At 41.0% G+C, this 19857-nt stretch overlaps 1 protein-coding gene across 1 annotated transcript; it reads left to right on the top strand.

The window, feature by feature from the left end:
- Positions 1-2183: 2183 nt before the first annotated feature.
- tek (TEK tyrosine kinase, endothelial) lies at positions 2184-18859 on the top strand. Its single transcript, XM_064307759.1, has 23 exons — positions 2184-2385; positions 7944-8240; positions 9103-9213; positions 9660-9812; positions 9949-10080; positions 10450-10587; positions 10714-10839; positions 11194-11339; positions 11455-11599; positions 11915-12073; positions 12332-12466; positions 12764-13051; positions 13438-13746; positions 14335-14495; positions 14827-15037; positions 15392-15502; positions 16129-16319; positions 16699-16812; positions 16964-17034; positions 17176-17216; positions 17331-17427; positions 17863-17962; positions 18239-18859. The coding sequence occupies exons 1-23, from the start codon at positions 2337-2339 to the stop codon at positions 18311-18313; spliced, it is 3360 nt and encodes a 1119-aa protein (XP_064163829.1). The 5' UTR covers positions 2184-2336; the 3' UTR covers positions 18314-18859.
- The last annotated feature ends 998 nt before the right edge of the window (positions 18860-19857 follow it).

Raw genomic sequence — 19857 nt, 5'->3', positions numbered from 1 at the left:
TCTTATCTTCTGCACCTCTCGCTCCCTTTTTTTTCGGTTGGTTTCTCCTTTCTTATGTCTGCTCCCCTTATCCTCTCTGTGCACAGTCAGCAGGATGCAGGGGCCCCGGTGTGTGTGATATTCCACTGTGTCTCTCAGGGGTCCCCAGGGGCCACACTCCGGCACTCGGCCCCTCTGGATTCATTCAAAGATAATAAAGGGAAAAACAGGTCTGTGGGCTTTTGGGGCTGCGGGGGGCTGGGGGGGGGGGGGGTGGGGGTGGGGGCTTCTGCCCAACGGCCCGAATGTAACACTGTCTCAGTGTTTCCACAGCTGCGGTGTTCACTGCTCTCGGGCAGAGGAAGAAAGGGCAGACTTCTGTCTAAACAAAAGATCTTTTACCTGTTCCTTTCTCAAGCCAAAGGTCCTCAACAAAAACGTTTCCAACAAATCCACCGTTTGGGGGGGGAAGAAAAAGGTGTTTAGCACAATCCTTTGTGTTGAGGGTTCTAATGTAGGATTCCATTTTAATATGTAAACAGAAAACTGCTGGCTTCCAAGCGACGGCTATGCAGTGGCATTTTTCCTATGAATAGAAGAACTGCACTGCCTGAGGGGATCTTGATGAAAACTTGAAAAAATAAATAAATTCTCCTTTGCCCTTCCAAAGTTGACATTTACTCAGTGTTTTTTTCAGTAGTTGATGAACACTGATAGATTGGCTGTGACTGACAGAGCCTATGGATTGTGGTGTTGAGCTATGGGAATCCAGGAGGCCCAGCTCAGAGTCTCCAGCAGAGACCCTCTCCAGCTCTGCCACTGCTCAGGTATTTCGCGTCTGTTTCCCTCAGTCCAGGGGCATGACATCATCGGCAGGTCCCTCCCTGCGCCTGCCACTCGTCCTCGGGGAGGGTAAGGGTGACTCCCCGCAGAGTGAATCACGATTCGGGGGTATGCCTATCGCTGAAGTGGTCATCATCACCCACAGCTACCTGCTTTTCTGGAGATAAACTCAAATTTGATTAACTTACTGTGGAGTATAGAGGTCACAGTCACTTGGACCTGATCCTCTTCATTAACTGTGAGAGATTCTAGGAACCATCTGGATCTGAAGTGCAGTGTTTCTTCTTCATTGCCTTAAAATATGTTTCAGCTGGCTTTCAGTTAAGTCTCTTGGTTTATTTCTCCCCCTGAGATGCACAGGAAGTGAAGGTATGAAACTTTTAAGAATAAAACCTTAAATGCTTGGTAAAACTTGCACATATGTGCATACTTGTAGAAGGCAGTAAAACAGAACTTGAATTTAGCAGTTACAAAAAAAGGAATTTTAGAAAAACAAATTGTAACAAGTCACAATTAAAAATATAAAAATTCTGGCTAGCTAAGGAATGATTTGTATGGTAGTTGTAGACACACAAATTACCATTACATTTAACTATGCAGAGTTCCTGAGTGTACCTTTCCTGCCATACCTGCAGATTGGAAACAGAAACATAAAATAAATGGTCACTTAGGCGGTCCTGCACAGTGATATGATTACGGAATGGTAGCAAAATTCTAACATGACTAGAATGTACCACAGATAAAGGAAATAAGTAAATGAATGATCATACAGTACTGTAGGATAATTAGTCATTTTCTGAGAGCAGGAGCCATTGTTGGTTTAGTGCCAATTAATGAATTTTCCAGCGGTTCATCTCTGTGATTTATGTAATAGATTTATAGTACCTCAAAAAAGATATGCTATAAATATACTTTATGAGACAATGAATTCATAGATATGCAATATGAATTACATGAAAAGTAAACGTGCACATCGTCATTACTAATTCCCTATTATGGGAGGACAAAATGAAAACAACTTAAACTCTAATGTTCTTGGGCTGTCAGTTGGGCATTGAGGAAACAGTTTTCAGTCTCCTTGAATGTGTTAATATCGCACACAGGCCGCTGGCCTCGATCCCTCTATCTCCAACTCCCACAGGCAATCCACTTTCCTGTGCTGAGAGGAACCTTTGGGCTTGGGTTGAGGATCCACCCCAAAGGGCTGGTAGGAGCACAATTAATGTCAGACAATTGTTCAGATGGTGCCTTTCCCTTCCTTATATGAAAGGAAACAGGAAAAAGGAACTCCTACTCCCATTGCCTGGACTGCAGAGTAAGAGAAAGAGAGGGAGGGAGGGTGGGCGGGATGGGAGTCAGTCGGGAGGGAGAGAGAGAACTTTGGCACTCCTGACCGTGCGAGATGTTCATGGAGGGGCTTTTCTGACACCCTCTGGGGTTCGGTCCGCTCCTTAGCCCCAAACCGCGGTCCGTACACGGATACAGACTCACGCCACCCCTTCAGGTGGAAAAGCATGGATTTCTTCCCTCTCGTTGTGCACTTGGTCTGCTGCTTGCTTTCAGGTAAGTGCCTCTTGTTAGTCTCAGAAATAGAACTGAGAGTTCCAGCGGTGATCCTTACCTCATGGCTTGCCTATTGCCAAGCGTTTTAAAGACCAGTAGGCAGTTCAACACAATGAACTGTGGCCTGGAACTCTTTAGAGGAGCTTTTCAAAAGTAGCGAGGGGAGGGAAATTTTGAAGTGGTTATTTCATGAAATCAAACTTGTAAGCTTTTTAATAATCACTATCTGTGGTTAATAACTGAGCACAAATAATGTACTTCAGTAATAATGAATGGTAGAAACAGGGCTCTGATTAATAGAATTACTGGCAGACAGGGCTACACTATGCACTGGTATACAATTTTATGTGTTTCCTCATAAATGATAGGCTTAAATGTGATTCAGCTTTTTGTAAGAAATACTTCCAAGCGTCATCAGCTATAACTGGTCACTGTGAAAATCTTGGTAAATATTGTTGTTTAACTTATGTTAAGTACTTGTCCCCTATAAAATGTGTTCTCTGTGTGTATGTATGTATGTATGTGTACATATATGTACTCTGTATTTGTAATTATCTGTAGAAAGGGTACAGTTAAGAAAAGTGAGTAGGTAGATGGTGATCAGCCAATCAGCATGTGGTTGTGATATAGATAGGTCCACACCTTTTAAGCACCTGAAAATCTCAGCAGCCTTATTTTCTGTTCATACTGTAAGCACTTGTGTGAAGTATATTTGGTCAGAATATTAACCCAACCCATGTGATGTCAATGGTTTTCAATATGTGCTTGCCATGATTCATGGTGGAAATGTTTGAGAAAAAAGGTTATCATTATGAACACAGAAATTATTAGAATTAATGAACCTGAAATTCCTACAGGATTCTTAGTGGGAAGCCCAGAGCCTGTAATGCTAACATGGACATGACTACCACAGTGGTTCAATGGTATAAAATCAGTGGTATAATATCTGAATGTATGCAGTTCTGTCATTGGTGATGTCTCTGTCACTGCCACCTGCATCTTGATTGCAGGGTTCCTAGCGATTACATTATTACATGTGCTCGCAAACATCTCTGGAATAGGTTCATATCAAAGAAAGGTGAATAACAGCTGATATACAGGTCCTATGAGAATATATGAGGGGCATCTGATCAATGTGGCCTGTACTCTGAATAATATAAGTATAAAATCATGAAGTAATACTATAAAAGGACAATTTGAAATGTATTCCAATAATGGAAAATAAATATGTGCAAAATAGTATATTTTGGGATATGAAATCATGATGGTAAATTACATAAAGATTTTTTATTTTTTTTAAACGAGCTGGAACAGCAGCCCATTTCCTTTCTTCCCCCCTCCACCCACTTTCTCTGAACAAATTAGCTCATGACCCCCCCACACCCTCCTTTCATGTTGCCAATATATCACTCCCTCGCTGGCAAAAATAGTCTAGCTAAGCAGCTTTAATCAGCTTATTCAAAACAATGCAAGAGTCCTCTTACAGTCCAAGTGAACTTGAAATTACATTGAACAGACAAGGTTTATATACCATGAAATGAATAGTAATTACATTTCAAAGTTTGAGTTGCTTGAGAGTAAATGTATCATTTGTGTTTATTAACTAATTTAACAGGAAAACACTGCATAGCATTATATCAGTATGTAACTGGGAGCATTATACCTAGTGTGCAAGTCTCATAGTTTAAACACTCTTTTGACTCTGCAGCACCTTAAGCTATGTGTCTCTTCAAACATTTCAATATAACACTCACATTGCCATTGCCAAACAGAACAAATTACTTCATCACAAGTTTTGTGGAAACATGGCTGACTTATACAAATTCATTTAACTGTAAATGGGCAGCTGGACTTGTAAGATGTGGTTCAGCAGGTTTTCTAGTTTTCTGTAATATATGACCTCACTTCACTGTGGACTTTTCCTTATTTGAGAAATAATATTTACAAAATTGATATCTGTAATACTGTTTGGCTTGTGTTCCATTCAGATGTCTTGAACATACAAACAAAGATTACATGTTCAATAAGGGATCTCTTTTTAAAGATTTTTGCAGATATGTTTTGTTCCATAGTTGTCCTGCTATGTAGACTACAGACCTATCAGTATTGTTCACTCGTCTCTTGGCCAATACTAATTTCACCGTGTTAGATTATTGAATGAAGTAATGAATGCATGCTGGGTTGGCTTATCCTGCTAAACCAATGGCTTTTAGTGTGGCTTCATGCTTCATGGTTTGTTTTGTAGTCTTTACAGTACCGTTGCGAACTAGTCTGGAAAGCCCTGCTGTAGTGTCACCCAGGGAAGACGGTCTAAGGCCATACAATGGCTGCATCTCAATGCACACAAGCAACTTATCTGGTTGTCTGGTCCTGCAGTGGCAACTGTGCACAAAGGGTATTTTTACCACAGCTGGTGAACTACGGACTGAAAAGCAGCACCTACAATTTTTTGTGCTCTCCTATTGAAACTGTAGCAATGATGAGACGGGGGTATGTGGCCTATTTTGGGATTTTTTTAACCCAGGTTCACCTTTTGATTAAAAAAAGCTGACTTTGGGCTAAAATCTCCAGAACCTTCCTCAGAAAGCAGCTATGAGTAAAGAAGAAAAAAGAAAATAACGTTCCATGTTTGTGGCAAATTTATATTGCACAAACGTTGCTGTATGCCCTTGCACATATTTTTCCCTAAAGTGGTTAATCTTTAAGAACTTCCCTCGGACTAAAGACATGTAAAGTAAAAACAGATGTGATGAATCAGTTTGGTTTTAGAGAAATGCTTGGAACTCTTCATGGTGGCTATTTGACAGTAATCACTGAGATAGAACTCTCTCCCCCACCCCTGGGCCATAACCTTAGGGAGTAAAAAAAAAAACCTACATTGTGCACGAATGTAACTTTAGTGCTTTCTTCTTTTCCTTGCGTCAGACCTTATTGAAACTGAAAGATGCACCCTCTATGGTGCTGCTCATAATACATTTTGGAAAACAACGTCTGACCCTTTATTTCGGTAAGAGAGTGAAATCAGCCACGTGATTTAGTACTTACTGTGTCTCATCTGTCATCCTAATGGCATTGTTAGTGCTCTTTGGGAGTTGGCTGGACAATAAAACATTTTCATCTGGCCCTGCCAAATTAACCCAAATAGCATTTACAATGTCAGAGACCATGATGTTATATACTTAGCGCTGAACATAGCAAGAAATAGAATATATTAAAATGCTAGGAAATCCCTTTTTGAAGATTTTAGCACTGTCTCACATGGTTTAAGATTTTAGCACTGCCTCACATACCTCTCCTGCACCAACCCTGGTTGGAATGTTCATGCCAGTCATGTTTTATCTATTGCTTTTGATATTTGGACAAATATGCTGAGAATGTTTGCTGTGAACAACTAAAATAACACTAATGACAGCAAGGCACCTTGACTGTAGGACTATGATTTTTAAAAAGACCAGTTTGACCTCTTTCAGGGCTTGTGATTTCACATACTTTGATATACCCACTTTCACTTCTGTTGCATGTGGTTTGAATGTTTTAACTAGAAGTGAGCCACGCCCAAAATTCTGTTGAAGAATCAAAATGTTGTCCAAATAGTTTGCTTTCCAAAGCTAATGGGTTGCCACTAAAAATGGGCAGGCCAGTTGGATAAGCTTTTGTTTCTTTTTTTTTTGCAACAGAGTAACTTCCTCCAGAATGTGATCTCTCTTGCCACCACAACCACACTCGTAGAAATAATTGTGGGGTGTGGTTTTCCTCTTAACACCCTAAAACTAATGTACAAATGTGATCTTATAAAACATTTAAAGATTACGTAGATGTGGGCAAGTTACCCTGGTCTGAGACTTATCTGAGTCCCCAGGCTATGCTATTGGCAGCAGTAAAAATCATTTCTGATGCACCAAACTGCTTCAGGAAAAAAACAAAATGGGGTTAGTATATATGACTTAATACTTATTTTTAACATTTGCTGGCTAGTTAAAAATAGTGAGTTTTTTATTTTTATGTTTTATTGCTGCCCAACCCAAAAGTGCCGACTCAGGATTTTCATTGTTGATTCAGTTGGCATATGCTACACTTCCTCTGGGTGACAATCGTTTTTTTTTTTTTTTTTTAACAATGCAGTTGTTTTATGAAGCTGTAATAATATTTTTATATTTGATGCCTCGATAATGTTTACAATCCTTAAGATATTAATCAGGGTATTCCTACATTATTTAACAGATATGGATATTATTAGTCTCAGTTGAATAGCTTGGGTCCAGATTTTTCCTTGTTTTCACACATGAGATTAGATGCTAATCTTTAGTATGTCCATGCTAATGGTCTCACAAATGTCATTTCCAGGGTACATAAAAATGTACGGGATGCTGCTTTTGTCAACATGATACTCCCTTGAAGGCTGCACACTTAGGCTACACTGTACAAGAAAACAGCTGCTACTGGCATGTTTAATGTTGCTTCAGATAGCCCTACTACACCCAGTGTCCCTGTACGTGTAATCCTGACTATGAATGCTTAGGGTGAATGATAATCAGGGTGATATAACCATCAGATTGTTTTCATTTTTTACAGTAGTATAAAATAAACCGATCAGAATTGAATTAGCATCATATTTCAAGAAGTGCATTTGAACCAATGCAAAAAAAGTCTAATCTTTCATATTTAAAAAATATATTTAAATATATTAATAGAAATTCTGTAAACTAATGTAAAATTAACATGATAGTCTGATTTTAGAAATATTAATTCAATATCAATACTGCTCATGTGAAAATTTAAATAGATAAATTATGCTGCATTTTCTTTTGCCCAAGACAATATTTTATTATTATGGTGAATGCATAAACCTTTCATATGATGCAATGGTTTCAATATAACTTTGCTCTGATAAATGAATGAAAAAGAGTGATTGAGATAATATTGGGAGCAATATGAAGGTATGCATGTGGAACAGGGCTTTATTTGATTTCCTTTTGTGTTTCCCCTCATGACAGTATGTAAGTAGGCTATGTATGAATTTACAACATGAATATGCAGACGACAGGCTATTTGTTACATCCCAAAATCCACCTGCATTACTATAAACACGTATACGCTAGTGGATGTAACACGAGCCCACTTCAACAATAACCACAATGTGAAAGAAGACTCAGTTGAGCATAAAGTGATATGTAAAAAGACAAGTGAGTGTTTATTGTACAGCAAAGCAGGGAGATGCATCCTAAAGATGCAGATATCCTAAAGGTGTTAAAAGCATATACACAAGCTCAGCGTAGGTTGCTGGATCTCAAAAGGCAGCCAGTGGGTAGATGGAACTCCGTTCAGAAGTCTGTCCTAGAATCCCTCGTTGATGTTAAGTAGGAACAATGTCTGCAATGTTATGAGCCTTTTAAGTTGCAGTCATGCAGAAGGCCAATGGATATGATTCTGCATTCATATTTGGAAAACAGAAAACATGTAGGAACAGAAATAATACAGAATATACTCTCTTGATGGTCTGAACTCTTTTGATAGAGCACAGGTGGTGAGGATAGCACTGTTTTCTGTTTTTGTTTTAGGTGACGCACTCGAAATTGCTGACTTGACTTTGGTGAATCCAGAGGCCGTGGTGACTAGCTCAGAGTCCTCCCTGCACTGCGTCAGCAGCGACTGGAAGACTTTGGACACGCTCAGCGTGGGACAGGACTTCCCTGTACCTCAGCAAAACCTGCAGGTCACTCAGGACAAGGACTATCGAGTTGCTTCGAAGGTTACCTGGAAAACACGGAACGTTGACGTCTTTGGAGTTTTCTACTGTAGAATCAGAAATTCTGACTCCATGGGTAAAGTGTATACCTTAAGGATGCTAAATGAAGGTACAGAATTATGACTTTATGTCCTGTTTACGTAATTGCATTAAAATACTGGTTTATGAGTGTTTTACTATATCTATGTTTGAGGTCAGACCAGGGAAATATGAGGGGTGCTTTTTTAAAGAGACCCTGGCACGAAGACGGTTTACAGTTCAAATACAGAAGATAATTGGGTAAAAAGACATTGACTGATATACCCACAATATATGCACAAATATAGGTAGGAGTAAATTTGTCTATAGGAATTGTGGATGTATCATTTAATGTGAATGATAGGAGAGTTTAAAAAGGCAGGCCCAAAAGTAATCTATGGCCTGTGAGGTCAGCTGTAAGACGTATTCAAATCGGAATCCAGGCAGCCAGGCTATTTGAGCATCCCTATATTATGCTCCTTCTCATGTCACCTTGCATTGGATAAACAACAGCATGGCAGGTGCCAAGATTCTGCTCACATTGGCTGAAATCAAAGTGGAGGAACACTGGGTACAGAAAGTGTGAAGTGCAGCACTTTTATTGGCTTTAGCTTAGATTGTGTATGATTTTAAATGTGCATTACTTAACTCGTAACTGCTTTCATGTATGTTTTGCATTTGGGAGAATCAGATTATTTAGGATACAATATAGTTTGGGCCAGATAGTTCAAGTTGAAATGTCTGGCCAGATTTGAACACAAAAAAGAGACAGGATGAAAGGACCAGAAAACTTCAATAAGCAATGATTTCCTGTCACAAGTGTCTGTTGATATAAGCTTTCTCCCAGTGCAGTGAAAACTGATTTAATTTCCTGTAAATGGCATTGCGTAATGACTACATTATATTATAAATTACATGGTTGTAATAAAACCCTTTTTTGTTTCTCTTTAAAGCTGCATTCCATCCAGACTCTTTAACTTTCACGGCCAGTCTTGGGGAAAGCATCAATGTTTCCTTCACTCGCAAGAAGATTGTTGCAGAGGATGCATACATTTTTAGAAATGGTAAGAGACTGTTTATCTGAGGAGGTTTGTTAAACCTACATTGCAAGATTGTGCACATGAGAAATATTCATGATTGGCTCAGCAAAGTGAAACAGAGGTACATTAAATAACTGTGCTTCACAGCATGTAGTTTTCTGTGCATACTGCATTTTAAACCTGCAAATGCCATGCCTGGAATGGTTAGTTTTACCTGTACATGTCTGGTGGAAACTGAACTTCTGTGGATTGTAAGGCCCATTAACCATTTAAGGTCTAAGATCACACATATGTGATTATATTTGACTATATGCTGATGTTACAATCACTACTGGTATTCGAAATCGATGGAGTTCTAGAACACTGACTTCGAATTTTGAAAAAAAAGTTCCAGAAAACCTGCTCTTCAAAGGGTTGAAAAGTAGAGTACAGGGCCAGGTTTCCAGGTTTCACATTTTCCTCCTCCTCAGGTTCCTTCATTCACTCCGTGCACAGAAACGAAATTGGCGACACCCTGCAGTACCCCATAAGCAGTGTTGCAGTTGAACATGCAGGCTTCTTCACAGTCAGATACATTTCTGAGACCATGCCTTCCTCTGCAATCACCAGGCTGATAGTAAGAAGTTAGTGCTACTGTGATCCTTTTTTCCTCTGCCTTTTAGTTGATGCTATTTTTAATGTTAAGCTGTATTGATGGTGTTTTTCTTGATTGTATTTCTTATATTGTAAAAATGAATTTAGTTTTTTCTTTTTAACTAGGCTGCCCCACTGGGTATTGGGGTGCTCAGTGTTCACAGACCTGTCCCAAGTGTCTCAATGGGGGCCTCTGTCACGACAAGACTGGAGAATGTGTCTGTCCCCCCGGATTCAAAGGGCAGGCCTGCGAAATTGGTAAATGGCTCCTGTCATAAACATAGCTTAGTTTCCATTAATTGGGGTGTGGAGTATACAGTGTGTGTGTGTGTGTGTGTGTTTGTGTGTGTGTACGCTGTGCATGCATGAAGCAGTGTGGACATCCTTTAGAGATGTCATACAGGTTGTCACATGAATTAAAATATTTCTTCAGCCTGAGATTACTTTACTTGTAGAGATCAATTAATAAGCTGAATGTCCTCATGTTACAGCAAAATTAGGCTGGCTAGTAGCAGACAAGCCATTAGTAAAGTGGATCCTCCTCTCCTGATCATTTCCATATCATCCAGGTGACGCTGGCACAGACGTGCGGTAATGATGTGTAATGAAGCGTTTAATCTCTTGCAGTGTGCGGGAAGGGCAGGTTTGGCCGAATGTGTAAAGACAGGTGTAGAGACGGCTACTGTTGGTCAATGGTCTTCTGCCTTCAAGATCCCTATGGCTGCTCCTGTGCTACAGGCTGGTGGGGTTTGAACTGCAGCGAAGGTGAGGTCAGATGATATTTAACACTAAATATCATGGTGGTGTCTGTCCCATGATTCATTTGCCCTTTTGTAGAAGATTAGAGGATGTGTTTTCCGTGCTCTGATTGGTTTCTCCTTGTGTTTTTAGCCTGCCCCCCTGGTTTCTATGGTGCAGGCTGTAAGCTGCGGTGTGAGTGTGGGGGCCGAGGCAAGTGTGACCGGTTCCGTGGGTGTGTGTGCGCGGGACGGCACGGCTCTCGCTGCGAGAACGAAGGTACGCCGGGCTCATGCTGTCACTCCCACTCAGAGCTTCACCTGCAGTGCAACTTGTATGGTAGCAAATGCTGCCACAAAGTAATAGTCATCACCATACTGTGCTGTTTAACTGGAACAATTCTGTCTCCTGGTTGTCCTCTATACTTGACCTGATTTCATGCAAAACAGATCACTACTGTACCTGTGCAACTTATTAAAGAAAATAAAAAGTAAAATAATAATAACGTGTTCACATGAAAGTTAAATCACAGTCCAAATGCACATTTCTTTACATTGTGTGTGATAAATGTACACATACAGCCTGTAGCATTCTTGTAGCAGAAGAAAATATAATATTTTTGTTTACTTTTAGATCAAGCACCTTCTGTGATCAGCAGTCTTTTGGATACAGAGCTGAATGCTGGGGTCGTCTACATGCTCAACTGCACTGCCCAGGGCTATCCAGCACCACTACATGGAGAGATAGAGCTGATCAAACCAGATAAAACAAGAATATATGTGAGGATCAAACAACATCTGTAATGGCACTTCATATCATGTGAACCAAATGGCACTTATATTATGTTACAATATAAAATATAAGCTGGGTTATATACTTTTTATTTTATTTTAGGCGACAGATACGGACACCGTGAACAACCAAACCACTTCCCAGTTCAAGGTGGACAAAATAACGGTGCACGATGCTGGCCGATGGCTCTGCCAAGTGAAAACAACAGCCGGACAGGCGGAAAAAGATTTTATCGTCACTGTCAAAGGTGAGAGAATAGGAACAGTCGGACTGGCTACAGTAGGATTGCCTTTGCCTACTGTAAAAAAGATGCCTTATTGGGAAGTGACCTTCAATTTGCATGAATTTTCTTATTTTATCCATTTTGGAATCGCTAGGTTTATGTTAGCCTTACGTTATTAGTATGCTACCTGCATATACGATGTCTGGGCTATGTGGCTCTGCCTGTTTTCATGTCAATCAGCTTTACTGATAATGTCACTTGGAAGCCCTTCACCCATTTTGCCTACATTTTTTAGCCTGTATACTAAAGGAGGCCAATGCCGATGCATGTCTTTTCCAGTGCCCCCGAAGCCCCAGTACCCTCCTGTGTTGAATGGAAGTGGACCGTATCACCTGATCATCTCAGTCAACAAAGAGTCATATAGCGGGGATGGTCCGGTTAACTCTGTGAAGGTTGTTTATAAGCAGGTCAACTCTACTTCGTGGGAGACCACTGAAGGTACGCGCATTAATTTTCATGATTATTCTAACCCAGCCTTGAGCTTTCGTTACTCAGTGAGCCGTTTACTAAAGCTTCACAGACTCGTGCCATTACAAGACTCAGTCAGTCTTCCTGCCATGCATCCTGTCCTTAACTTTGAGCAAATTATCATGACAGGATGAAAATAAGTACTGCTTCTAAAATTGTTACCTATTGTGTGTTTGGAAGCTTTTGCAGTGAATCGTTGAGCACATTTAGGATTTTGTGTGTTGTTAGTGACTGGGCCGCTGGTAAAGCTGGAGAACCTGACCCCGTGTACTCAGTACATCACCTTCGTTCAGCTGAGTCGCCGTGGGTTTGGAGGGACCGGGTTCCCTGGGCCTGAGGCCATCTTCTCAACCTCTGTATTCGGTAAGAGCTGTTCCAACTGGCTAAGGCAGCAGAAGGTTGGAAGGACAGAGGAGCAGATGGAAATTCAGGCTGTAGTAATTCGGACTGAAAGTTCATTTTCTTAAATTGAGAATACACTTAAAAAGAAAAGGCCTGGATTCTGTTGAAGGATTAGCAAAGACAGATACTCAAACCTATGGAATTACTTCCATGTGCAAGCAATTTCTGTTCATACCAAGTGCAATTACAAACTGATCTGTGAATCAGAGTCTTTATCTGAGTCTTTGTTAGTATTCATCACTCTTTCTCCCTGGCCAGATCTTCCACTCCTCACCAGGGTCAGCCTGGTTCCACTGAACCAGACCTCCCTCAGTCTCTCTTGGGACCCGGTGAAGGGGGTCACTAAGGAGTCCTGGTCGTACCTGGTGGAGTGTGTTCAGGCCTTGGCGCCAGAAAACCTTAAGAAGTACCATCTGCCAAAGAACTCCACGGGCCTGAGTCTGACGGGCCTGAAGCCCAGGCAGAAGTACGAGTGCGAAGTCCATGTGATGAGCAGTTCAGGGAGCCTGTACTGCCAGCCGGTGTCCACCTGGACCCTTAGCAACGGTGAGGCTAACGATGACGATGGCTTGTGGGCATGGGCTGAGGAACACAAGGCGTCTCTTTGATATCCTCCTCCTAAGACCCTAAGGCAATTCATTTTGTCTACTGTAAGGAACATGAGTCTCTGGTCTTAATTTTTTTTTTAAACTATACATTTTACTAAGCTGAGACCTATACTATCATTCATGACACTTCTATTGTTTCAAAATTAAGATACTTTAACATTTCTTATGGTCTCAGGTGGACATGATACCACTGCTAGTGTATTGCGACTAGCAGTGACACAGTCAAAAGATGTTACTTTGTCCCATTCAGATATTTGCCACTTTAGTTTAGCATGTTTGGCACAGAATTCACTTGAATGATATGGCATTTCTATACTTCGGCAGAGCGACCGCCAGCACCGTTTGGCGTCATGAGTTGCAACATCAGCGACTCCTCCGCCGTCATCACTTGGTCCCTGGAGGAGGGGCACTCGATCTCCAGAGTCATCGTCCGCTTCCAGGACGCCGAGCGGGCCGACTACAGCCAGCAGGCGGAGATCAACGTGCACGACCAGCAGCACATGCAGTTCCAGATCCGGGGCCTCAGGCCCAACACGCCTTACAGGGTGGAGATCTGGGCCGAGAACAACATCGGGAAGAGCCTCGACATCCGGACCATCCGTATCGAGACGCTGTCACCTCAAGAGGGCTCTCGTGAGTTATAATATGTCCCTGACCTTTATTCTGCACTTAGAATAGAATGCAGCCTTTTCAATGTCCTTAACTTGAGCAGCCTTCACAATTAAGCAAATTGTTATTATGCTTATTTACAGCTGTAAAGTTTCCACTGTAAAAAAATTCCACTGGGGTCTGACGTATCACTTCACAAACTTTCTTTAAGCATTACTTCAAAAAAAAAAAAGAAATTCCAGTTTTGGTGTATGGAGCGAGATTTTTTCTGCCAATACAAATACAAATTCATGACTCATGCATGCCGTACTGTGAAACAACAAGCCTGTTTTTGAAGAACAGGAAACACATATGTTTTTTGTAAATAAAAATTGCATGCGAGGAAATGTGCTAATAGAAGGGTGTCTAGTAGATAAAGTAGATTTTTAAAAATTCCTTGTAGATATGCAACTGATGATATGTTTTACCACCAATCTTTCTCTGGCATTTCAAAACACTTTAACAGTGTACCACAGTACAAGTGAAATATATGCTGAACATATGAAGCTCTCAATCAGTCCTGCTTGTGGATGGTGTTCTGAGTGACTCACAGCAAAGGGCTTCTCTCCACAGGGTTCTATGGGTTTGGCAGTGAGGGAAACATGCTGTTCTTTGCCATCCTGGGCTCGGCTGGAATGACCTGCATCACCATCTTGCTGGCCTTCTGCATTGTGCTACAGCTGAAGAGGGCCACGTTTCAGCGCAGAATGGTCCAGGCCTTCCAGAACATTGTGGTATGTTCTACCTGCTCTGCCAAAAAAGGTGGCATTGTAGGATAGTGGTTTGGTAAATGTTCATGCTAGAATGAGCTACATGTTGGATTCCAAGTGGGCCAGTGCTGTTGTAACCTTCAACAAGGTACAGTCCTTAGCCTCAATTGGACAAATAAGCGGCTGCATTCATTGTATTACCACATAACAATGCCTGAATGAATTTATGTAAGTCACTTATAATAAGGATGTAATGTCATGCAATTCAAAGAATGCTTTTCTGCCTTGAGGCCCATCATGTGCTGTGGATCCAGGAGGGGAAAGTGACAAAAACATGGCTTACATTTCAATACAGAGGGAGGAGCCTGTGGTACAGTTCAGCTCGGGGTCCCTCAGCATGCCAAAGAAATCCAAGAACCCCGCCCAGCCGGTGGCCTACCCAGCGCTGGAGTGGAATGACATCAAGTTCCAGGATGTCATTGGCGAGGGCAACTTTGGTCAGGTTCTGAAGGCACGGATTAAGAAGGATGGCCTTAGGATGGATGCCGCGATCAAGCGGATGAAAGGTGAAACCACAAGAAGGCCTAATACTCAGTCTGTGCACTGTACAAGTATGCTAACACGAGGTTTGCAGTATAAAGCAACCCTCCCTTACATAGCGAACCCAAGGAGTCCTACAGTTTTATGATAGCTGATACGATACACTGCATTTAGTAATAATGTAGTCTACATGCAGGGAGAAATTTAGGATGCAGCTTGGATGAATTACCAGGTTTCCACCCAGGGAGGAGAGAAATAAACCATTTTGCGTTTGTGGTTTATTTCACAACTGCGATGTTTCCCTTTTGTGTCTAGGATATTGTTCTATTTAGACAAGGCAAAATAGGTTAGAGCTTTGCTTGATGTGCCTCTCTACACAGAGTACGCCTCTAAAGATGACCATAGGGATTTTGCTGGGGAACTGGAGGTGCTCTGCAAACTTGGCCATCACCCCAACATCATCAATCTGCTGGGTGCCTGTGAACACAGAGGTACTATTTCTCTGCTGATGATAATGCATCATAATAATAATTATGTCATACATTTATTTAATCCTTTTCTCACACTTCAGCTTTACAGTGCTTTACAGTGACGAGGGGAAAACTCTCCTCAACCACCACCAATGTCTAGCGCCCACCTGAGTGATGCACGACAGCCATTTTGTGCCTGAACACGCATCACACATTAAACTGGGGATGATTAGGTGGCAGGTTGAGTGAGCCAGATCAGGAATTTAGCCAGGGCACCAGGGAGACTCTTTGCAATAAGTATTGTGGGATCTTTAATGACCACTGTGAGTCAGGACCTGTCTCATCCGAAAGATGGCCATTTCAGTGCTCTGTGTCTCTGCTGAAGTAAAAGCATGCACATTGCCAAGAAAGGAACTGTAATGAAACATAATGGGTATTGAGCACTCAAGAGTACAGGCTAAAAAGCTACTACACTGCAAACATGTCACCACAGCACTTCAACCTTGCACAACACCTCTATTATTTGTTCGTGCCTCACTCCACCAGTTGAATGAGGTGGGGATTAATTTGATCAGTAAGACCTACACATCCACAGGCCTTGACTGCTACTTCCAAACCAGCTAACCGTGCCCTGCTCGTGCTCTCAGGATATCTGTACCTGGCGATCGAGTACGCCCCCCACGGCAACCTCCTGGACTTCTTACGGAAGAGCCGAGTCTTGGAGACGGACCCCGCCTTCGCCATCGCCAACAGCACCGCCTCCACCCTCTCCTCCCAGCAGCTGCTGCATTTCGCCGCTGACGTGGCGCGGGGCATGGACTACCTCAGCCAGAAGCAGGTGAGCATGCTTCTCGTAAAGCGAGGCTGAATGACCTCTTCCAGCGAAGATGGGGGATTGAGTCATGCACAAGGAAGAGATAAACAAAATTCTGGCTATTTTTTTTTAAAGCAACATACATTTTAAACATGTTGACATTTGTGTCTGTATTATGATAATGAGACTAAAATTCAGAATGACAAAAAATGAGTGCTTGTGTATGTACATGGGTCAGGCATCCAGATAGCATATGTCTAAAATATGTTTGGTCAAATTCAGTGGAAAGTCTTTATGTGTAATAATGGCTACTGCATATTTAGGCGGCTATTCATTTAGTTTTATAGCATGATTTATGCAAATCAGCTGACTGTTCTGTTAATATGGAGCTTTGGATCTTCAGTTTATCCACAGGGACCTCGCTGCCAGAAACATCCTGGTTGGGGAAAATTTTGTGGCCAAGATAGCAGACTTTGGACTCTCTAGAGGGCAGGAGGTTTATGTGAAGAAGACAATGGTACAGCATGGTTAACTTTAATTCTTAAAACAACAAGCCGTTGTATGTACAGTACAGCATATGTGTTTGCCTGTCATGATTTGAGAACTCTAAACACTTTATCTTTTCACTTGTGTGCCTCAAGCTGATTTCTGTTGTTTGCCTTTCACAGGGAAGACTGCCAGTACGATGGATGGCTATCGAGTCGCTGAATTACAGCGTTTACACCACAAACAGCGATGTGTAAGGATTCAAGGCCTCTTGAGCTGAAACAGTAACCGAAGCAGAGTGTATTGAGAAAGCTTGGATGAAACATTTCAGTAATTTACTAAATGAAATGCTATGATGCCCTGATGTTAACTGTTTCTATCACTTCATTCTCAGATGGTCCTATGGCGTGCTCCTCTGGGAGGTGGTAAGCTTAGGTTAGTGTTGGTTACGGTCAATTGCTGGACTTGCCTGAATATCCAATGTGAAACCAATGTGAGTCCAGTACGCCTCATATGGTAACGCTGGTTGGCTCCTGTGTGTAACTGCAGGTGGTACACCATACTGCGGGATGACTTGTGCCGAACTGTACGAGAAACTTCCCCAAGGATACAGACTGGAGAAACCCCTGAACTGCGACGATGAGGTGTAAGTCATGCGTGCTTTCTTTAGCGCAGTTAATGTTGAAAGTCATAAGCAGATGTCAGTAGTTTAGGTTTAGTATGGTGATTGTGACGTACAGCATACTGACTGAGATAGTGACTTGGTGTGGCATTTTTGGGTGTTAGAGAAAAGAGCAGTACTATAGTGAGTAACTTTGTTATCCAGCAAATGCAAAATTTGAAAACATTTCACAAAACTGAGCTACGTACACATAACCTGCATCATTTCATAATATCTGAAATTACACTTTGGGAACTGTATTCAATAAACTGTAATTTATTTAATGAGGCCAACCCCTCCAGTAGCAGAGTTGGTGACTTGGTCATTTCAGCCGTAGAACTGAAATCAGTTAGGCCAGTGCCACACCGCTGATGTCACGTGACTATCTTACACACCCATCCCAACCCCTCTTGGGTCCAGATATGACCTCATGAGACAGTGCTGGAGAGAGAAGCCATATGAGAGGCCCTCGTTCGCCCAGATCCTGGTGTCACTCAACAGGATGCTGGAGGAGAGAAAGGTAAGACCAGAAGAATAATCCCAACTGTATACCTTTACACAGCATGATATTTCCAGTCAAAAACACAAGGTTGCATTCATATAAAACTCAATATAAAAACTGTACTTGCAATCATACATAATAGCACTGTAGCTTGTAAGATATGATGCATGCTTTCTCAGCGTATTTGTTGTCATGTGACTGAAATAAAAGTGATGTCTCCTAATAAAAATCTTGATACTCATCAGGTGTGATGCTTGGTGCTTACTGAATTTCTGTTCTTATTTTCATTTTTAGACCTACGTGAACACCACCCTGTATGAGAAGTTTACCTATGCAGGCATTGACTGCTCAGCAGAAGAAGCTGGATGATCAATTTTTATTCCTCAAGAGTAGCTTTTGTCTTCCTACGTATCCTTCATGTACTATATTACATCAGAGTTTAAGCAATCCTGTAACAAGGATTCATGGACTAGTATTTTGCACACATTGTGTATTGCATTTTATATAAACATATACTAACCCAGGGGTTAATAATCTAAATATAATCATTTTTATACTCTTCATCTATTGTGAATAGAAATTGGTTTTGATATAAACATTTGATGCTGACTTTGAAAATACATTGTTTTAAAAATTATTTTCCATCCAGCACATTCTCCCTCTGGTATGTTTATATATCCTGTAAATAGTCAAATCTGAGAAGCATTGCAAAGATAACCTTGATCTTGATCTACAGGGACAAATGAAAGGTTTATTTTGGAAATGGTTTTGTGTGAATGTAACTTTCCTGTAAACGTATAATCTATGCATAGTATCAATGCATGTTCAAAGCTGTTTCATATTTGTCTGAGAAAAGGAGAACTTGTTTTTGTTGAGCTAAAACTGAATGACATGAATAAAAAACGATAAAATGAATATTGTGATAGCATACATTCAGCAAGTGTTTTCACTTTTAACTAAAACCATCAGAGCATCATATTGCATATCACATACCCCTGCATTCATTCTATGATCATATATCATTGTACCTGGATTTCCTGTATCTTTGATGCCAAATGAGAAATGTTTACACTTCTTGCAAACAGCCATGATTAAAGCTGGTTCACCCTTGATTGAAAAAAAATTATATAACATAGATTGGTAAAATGTGATAAAAAATGTATTTACGGATTATGTTTATCCAGAGTGTTTTTTGCCATTTTTAAAAGTTACATTTCTGCATATGATGTGAATATAGGCTTATTAAAACTGAATATACCTTTATAATTGCTTTAATGAATCAAATGGTTACTTCAATTCAGTATTGTCTCAGTTGAAGAAAAACAACATCCTCTATTTTACTAATGGATGGACATTTCAAAGCACAAGTTCTGTAGCAAACCTGTAAGCATTTCTCCCCGACCCAGGAGGTTCATTGACCTCACTACGATCACTTGGAACTTTTCTGTTCTTCTCTTCAGTTTAATCCAAAGCATTCCCCCATCCCCTATGCCCCAGATCACTTGTAAAAATCATTACTCCTCAAAAACCAGATTCTGGAATGATTTGTCAGTGCCGATACCTCTGGAGGGAGTTTGTAAGAGGGTTATAACTAAGGCTTAAGAAATAACAGTTACCAGACACCACGTCCATATCTACAAAATCTCAAACAAGTCAACTAATGGTTCAGTTCTTGTGGCACATATTGGATCAAACAGAAATTCACTGTGAGGGATTTCAGCTCAGACTGAATGCATTGTTTCCTACAATAAGAGACCAAATGCATCCCTGTTTCTGGTAAACCAGCATGCAAAGCTTAAAACAGAAAATAAATCATAATCAGACTGTGGCCACAGGGGACCTGGTCTTTCTAAGGTTCCACAGATCCATTGGAAATGAACAATTTAACTTTAATTTTATTAGCCATTAAAACA

The sequence above is a fragment of the Anguilla rostrata genome, chromosome 14 (assembly GCF_018555375.3).
Source record: "Anguilla rostrata isolate EN2019 chromosome 14, ASM1855537v3, whole genome shotgun sequence".
Lineage (NCBI taxonomy): Eukaryota > Metazoa > Chordata > Actinopteri > Anguilliformes > Anguillidae > Anguilla > Anguilla rostrata.
The sequence above is the reverse complement of the archived record's forward strand: the minus strand, read 5'-3'. Positions and strand labels throughout refer to the sequence as shown.

What these genes read in the sequence shown, in the direction of transcription:
- tek (XM_064307759.1), top strand. Translation starts at nt 2,337, where the DNA reads ATGGATTTCTTCCCTCTCGTTGTGCACTTGGTCTGCTGCTTGCTTTCA. An exon ending in TTTTATCGTCACTGTCAAAG is followed by an intron (nt 11,600 to 11,914) that starts GTGAGAGAATAG and finishes TGTCTTTTCCAG; the next exon opens with TGCCCCCGAAGCCCCAGTAC. An exon ending in GGATGCTGGAGGAGAGAAAG is followed by an intron (nt 17,963 to 18,238) that starts GTAAGACCAGAA and finishes TTTCATTTTTAG; the next exon opens with ACCTACGTGAACACCACCCT.